Source organism: Eschrichtius robustus, chromosome 1 (genome assembly GCF_028021215.1).
Source record: "Eschrichtius robustus isolate mEscRob2 chromosome 1, mEscRob2.pri, whole genome shotgun sequence".
NCBI classification, from domain to species: Eukaryota; Metazoa; Chordata; class Mammalia; order Artiodactyla; family Eschrichtiidae; genus Eschrichtius; species Eschrichtius robustus.
The window spans coordinates 193,437,835-193,453,085 of record NC_090824.1 but is presented as its reverse complement, the minus strand read 5'-3'; the positions used below and the strand labels follow the sequence as shown (position 1 = coordinate 193,453,085).

The window sequence follows — 15,251 nt, the reverse complement described above, 5'->3', positions numbered from 1 at the left end:
TTAAAGCCTAGAACCGCCGCCTTCCCTGTAAGCGCGTCTCTTCTTCCTTAGAAGGGCAGGCAAGTGAAGACCGCCGAGAGAAAGGGGTGAAGCCGAGCATCTGGAGGTCTGCAGCGCCCAGAGCCTGGGACCAGCAGGAAGATGGGTGGAGAGGGGCGCTCAGACCCGCAGCCACGTCTGGAGAAAGGAAGCTCCGGCTATTAATTCCTGGTAAAGGAACTTGGGGCATCGCTTAAACTAACACTCGAATTCCCAGTAACCCCCTTCTCTTTCTGGAAGCCCTGACACAAGAGACACTGAAGAGAACAGCAGATCTCCTGATACGAAGGTCAGAGGGGCCGGCAGGACGCTGGGGAGGCTGAGCTGCCAAAGCATCTCTTCCCCAGCTTTACTCTCTTCTGTTGCTTAGTTCGCTTTTGGTCGGTGGTGTGTGGTGTGTATGTGTGTTTGCTTGTGTACGTACATGCATGTGTGTGTGCTCGTGTGTGCATAGGTATTTGTGAATATGTGCGTATCCCTGTGTGTGTTTGTACGTGTTTATGTGTATATGTGGGTGCTTGTGTGTATGTGTTTGCATGTGTGTGTCTGATTATGTATTGTGTGTCTGTGTGTGTGTTTGTGTATATGTGTATTGTGTTTGTGTGCATTTGTGTATGTGTGTACATGTGTTCGTGTGCTTTTGTGTGTATATGTGTTTGAGTGTGTGTGTTTGTGTGTGTGTATGTGTTTGTGTATGTGTGCCTGTTTATGTGTGTGTGTATATATGTCTGGGTGCGTATGTGTGTGTGTTTATATATGTGTGTATCTGTGTTTATATGTGTTTGTATATGTGTGTGTATACATGTGTGTTTATATGTGTTCATCTGTGTTTATGAGTGTTTGTATATGTGTTTGTATATTTGTATATGTGTGTGTATATGTGTGTGTTTATATGTGTGCATCTGTGTTTATGAGTGTATATTTGTATATGTGTGTATATACGTGTGTGTTTATATGTGTGCATCTGTGTTTATGAGTGTTTGTATATGTGTTTGTATATTTGTATATGCGTGTGTGTGTTTATGCGTATGCCTAAGTCTGTGTATGTGTGTGTGTATATATGTTTGTGTGTACATGTGTGTATGTATGCGTTTTTGTGGATGTGTTTATGCGTGTTTGTGTGTGCACGTGTGTGTGTGTATAAGTTACTGGACCCTTATGCTCTAGGAGTAGTTCTAGCCCACTCCCTGCAGGAGCTAAAATTGGGCAGAGAAGCATTTCTAGGCGGAAAGAGAATGCAAATGAGAGAGAAGGGCTCTGGGCAGCACTTTCATTAGAACCTGCCCCTCCCCTGCCACACCTGTGAATTTGCTGAATTTTCCCGTGTGCTCCAGGCAGACTTGAAATCGTCTGGTGAGGTTAGCCCACAAACCGTAAATATTTGCTGAGCGATCACTGTGTGCTGGTGACAGAATCCTCTTGGTTGTGTTGGGTTTGTATTTGCACAGAACTGCCTGGGTTCTGTTGAGGCGAAAAGATAAATACTGACCTTTATAATTATCTCTTTCCAAACAACAACAACGTTAACCCTTCTGTCATTGGAAAGAGCTCGGCATGCTTTCCCTGCTCCTCCCTTGTTTGATCTGGAAGCATGGCGGGCTGTGAGGTTGTGAAGGGCTGCTCCTTGTTAAGGAGAAAATAAAGCCCATAGAAGTATGGACTTGGTCAGGTTCACATAATTATGTGGGATTGGAAGGTGGCTCTTCGGACTCTTTTCCGTCAGATGCCATTGCCTTTCTAAAATGATGTTGACAAGGATTCGTGGAAGGACATTTTTAAAAAATCCTTTTGCGGGTAACGCAGCCTGAATGATGAGAGCTATATGCCAACCCAGGGAAATCCTTAATACTCTCTAGTAAGCTTTGCCAGGCTTTTTTGAGCATAAAGCTTCTGTGAGGGAAATTCCTGAAAAACAATGAGTTCCACGGCACGACTGTAATTAGAAGAGCTTCCACAATTAATATTCAAAAATGATGTTGCTTTAAGGGATGTGCTTAGTCAGGACCCTGTATGTTGAGGAGCCCAGGAGAGGGCTGGACAGCTGGTGGCTGGCTTCCTTCCACCCCCCTCCCATTCTCTAGGTGGCATTAAGTAACTTCAGTTTAGCACTTTTTCCCCAGGATGAATTGACACAATATTTTAAGTTCATTTGAGCAATTTATAAATAGTACTCTATGTCAAGTCAAACTTCAGGAAAAGAGGTTGAGTTTCCGACCTTGACTCTAAACTTCCTTACTGCAGTTTCAGCTTCAGCTAGGACTAGAAAAGTTTAGGTTTACCAAAAAAAAAAAAAAAAAATCCACCTTCAAATTTCTATTTATTCTGGAAGATTCTACAGGAAACCAAAAGAGTTGTTGGGTGTCACCGCTGAGGGGTGTAATTTCTTACAGACATAATTCCAGCTTCCACAAATGTCGTGGCTTAGAATAAGTTCTGGAAGTGAGATTGGTCAGGATATGGGACCCAGAACTCAGAAGTCACCTCCAGAATTCTTATGGAAGCCCCAAGACAGTGTTTGTGCTGGTGCAACTTGGGTATCTGGCCAAAGCTCTCCCTGCTTTTTGATTCCTGACCAAAGACCACCTATTTTCTGATCCCTCTGCCTGAACTCTGAGGGATGGATGGCGCAAAGTGGGAAGTGTTCCTTTAATGACTAGTGAACAGAGGGTCTGGCCTTGCACTTCTTTACAGCTGTGTGACTGTGGTGTTTATATTCTTCATGTGGGAAATGAGGGTGTGAAATAAGAAGAAAGAAATATATATGTATATCCATCTCTGTCCCTGGTTCCTGACACAGAGCTCCTAAGATCCTTGTAAACAGGGGTCCGGGGAGAATCTTAGTTGATCTTTGACCTGGGTGCTTCACACAGAACTCCTAAAGCCTTGTAATTCCTAAGTGATAAGATAATCGGACAGAGTTCCTAAATCCTTTGGAATTTCCTGGGTGATAGGAGTGTCTTCTGTTCTAATGAGGTGACTCTTTGTGAGCTCCTGGATGGGGGCTGGTCACCAGAAAGACTAAGGCATGATTAGAAGCTTGACATGTTCAGGCCCACCCTCCGTTCTTCAGAGAGGGGAGAGGGGCTGGAAATGGAGTTAATAATCATGCCTGTATGAGGAAGCCTCCATAAACATGCCAAAGTGTGGGTTTTGGAAAGCTTTTGGTTAGAGAACACATCTCCACATCTACACACCGTAACCATGGGAACAGAAGCTCCTGCACCCAGGACCCTTCATCTGGTCGGGTGTATCTTTTGATATATCCCTTGTAATATATCAGCAGTAGTAAGTGGACTGTTTTCCTGGTTTCTGGGAGACACTAACAAATTAGTGAACCTAAGGAGGGGGTTGTGGGAACCTCTGATTTGTAGCCAAGTTGCACAGCAGTCATGGGGAATCTTGGGACGCACTGCTTGCGGCTGGTGTCTGAAGTGGGAGGCGGTCCTGTGGGGCTGAGCCTTTAACCTGAGGGGTCAGTGCTAACTCTGGTTAATATCAGAATTGAATTGAATTGTGGACACCCAGCTGGCATTGGAGAATTGTTCAGTGTGGGGAAAAAGTCGACTGTCAGAAGCATGGTGAGGGTGAGTAGAGGAAAGCAGTGCATTTTTCCAGGACGTGGGGATACCGGCTTTGCCCACCATACACAATTATTGAGGGAGTCATGTGAAATCACATAAGACAGCACTTTACAAATGGAGACGTACTAGACAGAGATGAGGTATTACTAATTTTGTGAACCAATATGGAACCCAGATAAAAAACTGGTGCCCCAGTTTCCAGCAAAAACTCTTCTTCTCTTGTTCACCAGGTATGGATGAAATCCTTTCGGCACAGTCTCTCTCCCACTTGCATTGTCTTCCAGGGACATCTGTCAGTGTGCCCTGCAGGGCTTCAGCCGTGTCTGGCCTCCTGGAGCATTGGTTTTATGCAAATAAAGAGTTGGGCAGAAACATTCATTTTTTTTTAAGATCATAAATGCATTTAATTTGACTCCCAGGAAGAAAACAGAGTTGGGAAACGTATATGAAGTGATATTTGCTATGCCTTTTTTTTGAAATATAGTTGATTTACAATGTTGTGTTAGTATTAGGTGTACAGCAAAGTGATTCTGTTATACACATAATATATATATTATATATATACATATATTCCTTTTCAGATTCTTTTCCCTTATAGATTATTATACAATATTGAGTATAGGTCCCCGTGCTATACAGTAGGTCTTTGTTGGTTATCTATTTTATATATAGTAGTACAAGTATGTTAATCCCAAACTTCTAATTTATCCCTCCTCCCGCTTTCCCCTTGATAACCATAAGTTTGTTTTCTATGTCTGTGAGTCTATTTCTGGTTGGAAATATTCTTCTTTAAATAACATTATTCATTCATTCATTCATTCATTCAACCCATGTTTATAGAGTGCATATGGAGTAGAATTAGATATAAAAGTAGCTGAAGAGTCGTGATTCTCTCTCACCACTTATTCACGATCTGTAACACAAATCTATGTGCAGGATATATAATAATCCTCAGCTGATCAGGATCTTAGTCTGTTCAGGCTGCTGTAACAAACTACCATAGACTTGAGGGCTTAAACAACAACTATTTATTTCTCACAGTTCTGGAGGCTGGGAAGTCCAAGATCAGGGTGCTAACCGATTCAGTGTCTGGTGAGAGCCCACTTCCTGGTTCATCGATGACCATCTTCTCACTGTGTCCTCACATGGAGAAGGGACTAGAGAGCTCTCTGGGGTCTCTTTTATAAGGACACTAATCCCATTCATGAGGGTTCCACCCTCATGACCCTAATCACCCCCAAAGACCCCACCTCTTATACCATCACATTGGGAATTAGGATTTCAACATATGAATTTGGAGGGGTGGGGGCAGGGAGATATAAACATTCAGTCCATAGCAATCAGTATAGGCAACTAATCTTACCCCTTCCATTCCCCAGTAGTTTGACAGTTTATTTAATTCAAATATTTTGGCAGTCATTATGTAACTTGAAAGTTTGGACCAGCATGTTGAATTACAGCCATAAAGATTGTGTCAGACTTTTCTATGCTGCTGGTTCTGAAATTTCCACCGTGTGATAAATGTTTTGTTCTGTGGTTTTCTTGACCTCAGACTCTCTAAACCTTGAAGCACACAATGGTGTGTCTTTGAAATGTTCTTCCCTAGCTAAGAGTAATAATCACTCATTCCTTTGTAAAACCATACTATGTCTTCTTTACCCAAAGTTCTCTTCTGTTAGTCCCATCACTAAGCATAGCTATTCAATAACTAGCTGTTCTTTCCACTTACACTTAAATTAAAAATAAAATAATACCAGCAAGGAGTAAACTTGAAGGAAGGCATCATAGTATTGCTGAGAGAGCTGGGGTTCTGACCCAGGAAGATGGTGTGACTCTTGCCCCACCTAAAAGCATGCACCTTTAGTCAAAATCTTCAACCCTCCAGGGACCCTTCTGCATAATGGGGACACAAGTATCAACATTGCGGTTTCCCTGACAGTGCTTTTCAACCTTGTCTACAGGGTACCTCTATGTCAGGGTCCCCGCTTCCAAACTTCCTTGACGTTCCATGTTCATCCTAAACATTTAGGTCTGTTCTACTTACCCTTCCGCAATGTAATCAGATTTGTTTTAATGTACAAATAGTGTTTTTCCTCCCAAATCTTTGCGTGAAACTGATGCTCCAGAGAGAGGCTTTCCATACCTCTAGCATATTACAGCATACCTCTGGGATGTACCTATACTTTAGAAGTGTGGTTGTTAAGATGATATTCGGGGCTGAAAATATTCAGCAGGTATGCATCAGTAAGAACAATATTGGCTGTTAAAAATGCTGGAGAGGGTGTGCAGAAAAGGGAACCCTCCTGCACTGCTGGTGGGAATGTAAGTTAGTGCAGCCACTGTGGAAAACAGTAGGGAGGATCCTCAGAAAACTAAAAATAGACCACATGATCTTGCAATCCCACTCCTGGGCATATACCTGGACAAAACTATAATTCAGAAAGATACATGCACCCCTATGTTCATAGCAGCACTATTCACAATAGCCAAGACATGGAGACAACCTAAATGTCCATCAACGGATGAATGGATAAAGAAGATGTGGTACACATATACAGTGGACTACTACTCAGCCATTAGAAAGAGCAAAATAATGCCATTTGCAGCAACATGGATGCAACTAGAGGTTTTCATACGAAATGAACTAAGTCAGAAAGAGAAAGACAAATACCATATGATATCATTTATATGTCGAATCTAAAATACGACACAAATGAACCTATCTATAAAACAGAAACAGACTCATAGACATAGAGAACAGACTGGTGGTTGCCAAGGACTGGGGGGGAGGGAGAGGGATGGACTGAGAATTTGGGGTTGGTCGACGCACACCATTACATTTAGAATGGATAAACAACGAGGTCCTACTGTATAGCACAGGGAATATATCCAATCTCCTGGGGTAAACCATAATGGAACAGAATATTTTAAAAAAAGAATGTATATATGTGTAAAATTGAGTCACTTTGCTGTCCAGCGGAGATTGGTATAACATTGTAAATCAACTATACTTTAATAAAAATAAATAAATAAATATTGGCTGTTAAAATATTAAAAACACCTTTGTTTCAACTGGTAAATAACTGCTCCCCAAGCCCTTGAGTGGCATCCATTTCCCACATCACTCCTCTTCCCCACCCCTGAACTCTGCGTGGTCCAGGAAGTAAAGAGTTAATGCCTGTACTCCAGGGACCTCTGGGAGCCTCCACAATCTGATTAGTTGGTGGCCTGTACCATACAGGCTGTTAACTATTTTGAATATCATGCCATGTTACATGTAACATACACGAAGCTGCTGGCACAGGCTAGCCACTAAATAAGCGGTAGGTATTTTTAGTCCTGTGGCTTTGGAGAATTGTCCACTTGGAGTCTATATTTTGAACAGCAGCGTAGCCGGCATCCTTCCTTCCCTTGGGGAACTGCACCTTCCCCATTCTCTGAGGTTCTGGTGAGGCTTCCAACTGCAGCACCCTGTCCCTCCGGTGGCTCACGGGATGGGCAGTGATGTAGGTCTGGAAGATCAGGGTCCCCATTCCCTGACAGGCATGTGCACATGACCCAAGATAGAGCAATAGGAAGCTTCCCCTAGAACTCTACACAGTCGTCCCTCAGTCTCCACGGGGGGATTGGTTCCAGGACCCCTCTGGTCCCCCACAGATGCTCAAGTCCCTTATATAAAAAGGTTTCTGAAATTCGATCTGCAGTTGGTTGAATCCACTGATACGGAGGGCTGACTGCATTATGAATGCAGGGCCTGAAACGCTCCTTGTCCCCCTCTGAAACATGAGCTGAAAGGATGTGGCCCCAGAGCTCCTGTCTGTGCAATGAAGGAGGAGCCTGGGAAGTGACACACAGACAGAAACAGACAAACGGAGAGACTGAGAGAAAGAGAGGACCCTGGTGATACTGTCTGAGTACCAGACCAAATTTTCATCCTTTACAACAGTGATTCTCAAGCTTGAGTGTGTATCAGCATCATTGGGAGCGCTAATAAAGAATCCAGAGGCCCAGGGGTGTTGATGTGGGAAGGGGCTGGACCCTCTGTATTTGTGCCACACTCTCCAGGTGATTGCATACACATCAAAATTCGAGAACTACAGCTTTACAAAAGCATGCGATCCAATACACCTCCTCTTTCGCTGTAGCTACTTAGGTTTCCAACAAGCAGACTGGGAAGAGCACCTAGGACTTTCTGGCACCACGTAGACAGGGAATAAAGCAAATTTCTGGTCAAGGTCCCAGTATCCCTGATCTTGGGTAGCTTAGTGAATTGCAGGTTTTACTCATGAGGAATATTCTCCATGGACCCAGTGGTGGCGGGAGCGAGATGTTGAAGTGGTTAAGATGGCTCCTCCCGTCTTTCTGGACTCCCCTGCATCTACAGTTATCTGAAGGGCATTCCCTGAGCTGGAAGAAGTTAGGGGGCAACCTAAGCTATCAGGCAGTTGGCAGAGGAATGGGGAAATAAACAATAAACAACAACTGAGTAAAGACAAGTTGCAGGACTCTGGGACACATGGTATCAGAGCCCTTTCTCTTCCTTTTGCCTTTGCATCTCACCGCGCGCTGGGTTCATTCTCTTGAGCTATCTCATGTGATGTGACTATCACTAGCTCTGGGGCTCCATCCTGAGGGCTTCAAGACTGTAGGACATCCACCAACCAAGCTGAAACGCCCCAGCCTCCTCACTCTAACTAGCCTGAATTAGGTTATATCCTCTTGCCTGGGTTAACCCTTGTGGCCAGGGGATAGCAGCTTTTACCAGAAGGGGGTGGATGGCTGCTGGGTGGGTAGACAAGAGCCACCCCATCTCATATTAATAGTGAGTCATGTGGTATTCTTATATCCATCACCTCATTTGATCTTCACAGCAACCCCACAAAAACATAAACTATTACATTTATTAGTGTTGATGAGGAAACTGAGGCTCACAGAGTTCCTACATGGCAGAGCAGGATTTGAACCCTGGCTATATTTTTTCTTTTTTTTTTTTTTTTTGCACCACGCAGCATGTGGGATCTTAGTTCTCAAACCAGGGATCAAACTCATGCCCCCTGCCCTGGAAGCACAGATTCTTAACCACTGGACCACCAGGGAAGTCCTGGCTGTATTTTAAAAAGAAAAAGAAATATAATTGCTCACTTAGGCCAAAAAGTCCATGATTAAGCTCGCTTCAGGCATGGCTGGACCAGGGGCTCTAATGATATCAACAGGACTCAGTATCAGTCCATCTCTTGGCTCTGCCTTCCTTTGTGTGGGCTTCTGTCCCAGCTGCATGTGACAGCAGCAGCCCAACCCTCACTCCACGGTTGTCTCAGGATTTGGGACCAGTGGGTAAGAATAGAAGCTGTATTCCTGGAAGCGCAGAGAAAATCTCTCATTAGCCCAGATTGGGTCACATGACCACTCTGCACCAATCACAGGGAAATGCAGCAGACTGATGGGTGCAGCCCCGGGTCACGTGACCACCCCTGGAGCGGTGAGGAGGGAGGTGTGTGTGTGTGTGTGTGTGTGTGTGTGTGTGGACTGAGGTGGTTTCATAGGAACCACAATTCATTAGGAGGGGGAAAGGATGAATTTAAAGAGGAAATCAGGACACACTTATTAGAAAGTGTGAGTGAATGCCAGGCAGCAACATCAACAGATGTCTACTACAGTTGGACTGCTGTCATTTTATTCTAGCTTTGCTGGGAAAAAGCCAGTAAGAACAAATTCAGCAAATCACAGACTTGCACTGAAGAGAAGAAACTCAAGAATCTACGGAGCTCAGCCTTTTTTCTCTAAATAGAACATAGTTTATACTACTGAAGACAGATGCTTGTTTATTCTATGCTGAGAGCTCTCTGGCCAGACAGATTCCAAATATCCTTCCATCTGCAGATCCTTCCAGGGCTTTGCAATTTTTACTAATTAATGAGAAGACTGGGGGAGGGGAAACTTAAAATGAAGTAATAAATATGCTTGGAAGAAAGTTAAAGGGCTGAGTTATTTCACAGTTCTGGAATTCAGAGCAATGAAAAAAGTAAACAGTCCTATTGGCTCAAAGGAGAATCCTTTCATCCATGAAACAACTTTATTTAGATTATTTTGGCGTGTTGAGAGACTTTCCCTGTGGCTGTATTATAAAATAGTTCATGTTTTTATTCTATACTGTTCTATTGGGCCTTGTGAAACAAGAAATTATTTGCTGTGTTTAGTTGCTGTGTAATGGGGCTTTTCTATCATTTACATGTCCTTGGTATCTATTAATTCACATCCTTTTTAAGAAATGTAATTGTGGAAGCAATTGTCATTAAAATTTCTTGTAATGTATAAAATCTAGATAATGGGACCGAAAGCCTGTTTGACCAAATTGCCTGTGTCAATACAATTTCATGGGTTTTAAAAGTAGGAAAAAATTTTGAAACTGGTCCCTGGTGGTAAACATTTGAAGATGATTTTTGATCTCTGAAAAAAATTTGTTCCCCAAAACACAGGTGAAGTCAATTCCTTTCTGAGTTGATACTGATGGTGATTTAATGAAACTAATCTTTATGAATTAAAAAGGATATTTATTTATCTTACTAACCAAGCTTGAGAGTCTGGTGGCTTCTCAGCCAGATGAGATATTACCTAGGAGCTGCACACTTAGAACAAATTGGGCATGGCTCCTATGATAAATAATATCAGCTTTTGAGTTCCATTGTTCCACTCTGGTTAGAGAGTCATTATCATTTATGGAACCCTACACCCATATGCTTTATTTTGGTCCAGAACATCTTCCATTGCGCGAAATTCTTAGGAAGAACAAAGTATATGCAGAAAGGGTGCCAGCCTAGGGAGGAAGCTGAGTAGGGAACTACCTACAGTATAATTCATTCATGAGATGTTAGAAGGAATCTTTCCTAAAGATTAAGGTCCCACAGATTTAGTTCATACAGGAACTCAACAAATATTTGTTCAAAGAAGGAAAAAAATAAGTAAAGGTATCAGCATAAAATCACCTTACAGAAAAAATTAGAAAAGCCCCACGTAGACATTCCTCTTAATTTACACCTCCCCACCCCCGCTCCTAGCTGGACCTACTTTGACCAATGCTATAGGAGTCAACATTGTCATTAAAGAATGTCATACCAGAACTCAGAGAAGAATGCGTTTGCTCACCTTCCCAGAGATAAAAATAACTGTGAGCCGGGATAGAATTTTCTAAGGCACATGAAATCAGCTTTTTCAATTGTGAAAAAGAAAACATAATTCTCTTCGTTGCATCATATGCACTTGCAGAAATTTTCTCTCACAGAGAAACCCACCACCACTGTGTTTAAGTAACTGATGTCCCCAAATGTATTAGTCACAGAGAACACCTGGGTTGTACAATTCCAGGGGCAACAGTCAGACGCTTCCACGTGAATGGCACCGTGGAGTTTGTAACCCAGCACCCACATAATTATTCTGCTCAGTAGCTATTGTTGAATTTGTTGCTTCTCTGAAGCCTCAGTTCATAAGGGCATGGTCTAGTTTTTTCAGAGCTTCATCTCATATTAATTAGTTGGTTTGCAAAAAGTGTTGCTGTAAATTAATGCATTGTTTTTCTTTTCTCCCTGTTTTTCTGGTCTGTGGGACTGGAATTCAGGAAGAAGAGGGATCCCCGAAAGAACCACAATGCCTCGGGTTGGAACGGAAGATGGCAGCAGGTAGAGTCCATTCAGGGCAGCGCCTCCTTTTCTGGGCTGCTATTGTTGACAGCAAGGCTCGCAGAATCCAAAAGCTCTGCAGATTGCAAAGGAAAATCTGTATGTTCCCAGTGATTGGAAACATGACTAGAAATGTCACTTGTGATGTATTCCAGGCACGACATCTGGACAATCTGGTCATGATGCAGAAAATAGCTTCTTTTCTTTTTCTTCTTCTTTCTTTTATTGATTTCAGTTCTTGCTGAACACATACTTGCAATGAAGTAGATGATGATGATGAAGAAATTTCAAATTCAGTAATACTAAAATAAGTAGTGTAGTTTTTTACTGGAGTATTTATAATTACCTTGGAAAATGCTATCTAGATGCATTTGCTGGTTTTTTTATGTTAGTGTATAGTTAAATATGCAGCTTTGCTAAAGCTATTTACCCCATAATAGGACTTTGATTAAGATAATATGGAAAGAAACAAATCATGAGTTTATAACTTAGCTTCTGCCTATGATCGGTAATGATAATGAGATGTAATGGTCATAAATATAAACATTAGTTGAATGAACCTCATAATAATGAAAGCTAAATCTTAATACTCTCAGCTTCTATTTTCCGATGGCTTTAATTTGGTGTTTTATATGATAAGGGGTTAGAAGAGGGCTCCAGATGTGTTTGCTGCTCAAAGAGGGTCATGTTCTTGTAATTTAATGAAAATCAGGGAGCAGAATTAAGAAAATAAAAATGGTAACAAAAAGAATATGCACAGTGAGGGGGGGAAGTTGGCACCCTGCTCTGATTTACATGGAGGAGAGACAATTAGCAATTAACCAGCTCTAGCATCTCCCTCTACAGCCCTCCCAAGTGTCTACCGTCACCAGTAACAGACATTGCTTTAGTTTCAGGCCTCTTCTGATTCTCTCCCCTTGCAGATCTTTGCATGACTGGCTCCTTCTCTTCAAGAAGCTCTCAGCTGAAATGTACAGTCCCAGATGCTACCTTGTCATTCCTTGAAATCACTCTTCATCCCATTGCCGGTTTTTATTTTTTTTTCCATAACACTTATTAGGATCCCAAATCATCTTTCTGTTGATTGGTTTCTTTACTTATTGTCCTCTCAAGAGATTGTGGCGTAGGAGTTGGGTCTGGAAGGATAGATATGAAATCCATTTGTGAAGAGAGACACATTAGCTGGTGTGTTTGTAAAGTGAAAACCAAATACTGTAAGTTGAATCCAATGTGATATCTATTTGGAGTTCTGCCCATTTTTTGGCTGATGACCTGATCCTTTGGCATCTGTCACCTTATCCTGAGGTCTATAATTTATATTTGCAGGGGCCACCCAGGGGACAATGACGGGTTAATTGGGAGTGTATTGAAATTTTACCAACATCGTTACCTGTCCTTTGAGCTCTAATAATTCAGCATCTATGTACGTTTGAGGTTTTGTTTAATGTGACCTGCTGGTAATAGACAGAACCCTAATGCCTACTCAGAATCAGGTAGCATCCCCCCTTGACTTTATGGGTAATGTAGCTGAGCAGATAGAGTAGCCCATTTGTAACAAGTCCCTTTTAATGTGATACAGCATGGGTTGCTGTCAGCTGGTGCTCCGTTTCAGCAAGACCAGTACCGGGAAGTTTCATTAGATGGATGAGGCTTACCTTTACCTCCAGCCTGCCCTGCTGGTGTCCTGCACCGGCTCAGTGGGGTTCCTCCTCACTACCTCATCCCCCAGTTTCTCTACCTTCAGAAGGACCTGCAGTCAGGCTCATACACCTCGGTGCATGTTAATTCACATCATTGTGTTGCTTCTTGTTCAACCTGTTGGTTTTTTTTTTTTTTTTTTTAACCTGTTGGTATTTTAAGCCACAAATCTACCTGTGGAATGAAAAAAATGTGGTGGCTTTTAAAGGGATTTTAAACACCAGCAAACAATTAAAGAAGAGGGGCATTTCTGGCTACAACCGCAATGCCTGGTTAGACACTTTCTCAACCTGAGCATTGGATGGCCCTGAGTTATGGGGCCACGCAACGAAGATTCCATCAGACTGTGTGTTCCTTCGGAGCAGGGATTATGTCTGTTTACAGGGGAGGCTAGATCCTTTATCGAAAGGCGCCATTTTAAAGAATTATTATATCCTTCTGATACAACATTCAAGGCAAAAGTAAAGAAGAGGATGGGAAGCTAAACTGGGGTTAAGCTTATCACTCTGCACAGAGACAAGGAAGAATGAAGTAATGGACCCATGAACAATGGTGATGAGATGGAGGTATTATGGTGAAGAGGTTTCCATATACTTAAGAGATCCTTTGATGCGGCCATGATGTTGCTCATATAATAGAGAAAAAAAAACAGAGATGCTTTACTGATAGTGACAAGGAGGAGGCTATAATTCCAACCAGGGAGAACTCTACGTCAGCAAGAAGGCACAGTTAGAAGCCTGACAATGTGACCCAATAAGCCAGCTATTGCCAGGTGCTGAGGACAGGGAAAGAACTAGTCTACACGTTCTCACCTGGGTGTATGCCTTGTTTCTAAGCAGCTACTGTATCAGAGTTGTCAGATTTTTGGTCTGCGTGGCTCAGGCCCCCCTCTCTCTCAGGTCCTTCTTTCCCTGGATTATTGCTCTTTCCGTTTTGCTTCTCCATGGAATGTGCTCCTTTCCCAGAGCCGCCTGTAATTGCTCTGACTTTTTATCGTAGGGGAGAAATTATATGATCAGCCTTCATTTAATCTCTTTTTATTCCACTGAAAAGCCCTTGGATCAAGGCAAGAATCACACATACATACAACAGCTTATAAAAGGCATCGATATTGAATAAGATTAAAACTAAACATTACTTTTCTTAGTACAGAGACTCAGGTTTATAGCTGACAGAAAAAAACAACAGATCTTGCTTAGGCTAATCTTATTTGTAGCCAAAGGAATAGATATTACGTAGTACCAGTTTTCTAGAAAGAGGGAGATGAGCAACTTTTCAGAGGTGGCCCATCATATCTTAATTTATTCATTCATTCATTCCCTTGTGGGCAATGAGACCAATCAATGGGACAGCTATGCTTTCTTGAGAGAATATTTTTTAAAAATTAATTGCATCCTTTCTGATGGCTATGTTTCCCCCCCCCCAAAAAAAAGTAATATGTGTTTAAAAAATGTTGGCTCTATCTTGCCACGTCTCTTGCCATGCATTGCTTTAGAAGCAAGCCAAGTACTTTTGAATGCTGAAACAATTTTAAATGTGTTTAAAATCCAGGAAGACTTTGTGGAATCCTTATTATCTTTTAGTTTGCTTTCACCCTGTGCTGTTAGGGCCCCAAGATTGCAACACTTCGTTCATAAGAGGCGAGAAACCGTTTTATGACTGTCAAAGAATTTCATCTGAATGTTCTCCTTTTGCTAAAGGTCACTGAGGGCCGAGTGGGCCCAGCACATTTTCAGAGGTGGCTGTCTGTGTCACCTGCACTTAGTCAAATTTTCATTTCCTGTGGTTTGTAGGTTATTCAAGTGTAAAGTAACGAACCCCAAACGGTTAAAGTTCTTTAACTAAAAATGGATGTGATGAAGGAAAAATATATGTATTTTTGTAACCCTGCTGGGGAAGTGAGACCAGGGTTCCACTCTGCAGCTTCTTAAGCGACGTGATGTTACCGTGTGTGTGAGGATCGGCCCCCGAGGAGACTCAGAAGTCAGGCTTTCCGGCTGAGAGCCCTGGGAGGTGACGAAAATGAGACCGAGTCTCTGATAATTCAGACAAAATGTCTGCTTTTACTTTCACGTCATAGTAGAACAGTCCAAACGAGGCTTCTGCCCCAGCCAACTGTATTGCAGTCAAACTCCATTCTGATGGCGCCAAAAAGTTATCTTCCTTACTGATCTTTCTGAGGCTCCAGCCAATGTAATAGAAAATTGTTCAGGTAGGGAAGTTAGAAAACAGGAGGGTGGTGCACCTCCTTTATCCTGAA

General features: G+C 42.4%; 1 protein-coding gene across 1 annotated transcript in view; it reads left to right on the top strand.

Annotated features, from left to right (window-relative positions):
- The window catches only part of FAM107B (family with sequence similarity 107 member B), a 220,620-nt gene that overhangs the window by 72,572 nt on the left and 132,797 nt on the right, over positions 1-15,251 (top strand). The window contains exon 2 of the mRNA XM_068561764.1: positions 11,233-11,293. Within this exon, the coding sequence (XP_068417865.1) occupies positions 11,233-11,293 (61 nt within the window). The remainder of the gene's footprint in view (positions 1-11,232; positions 11,294-15,251) is intronic.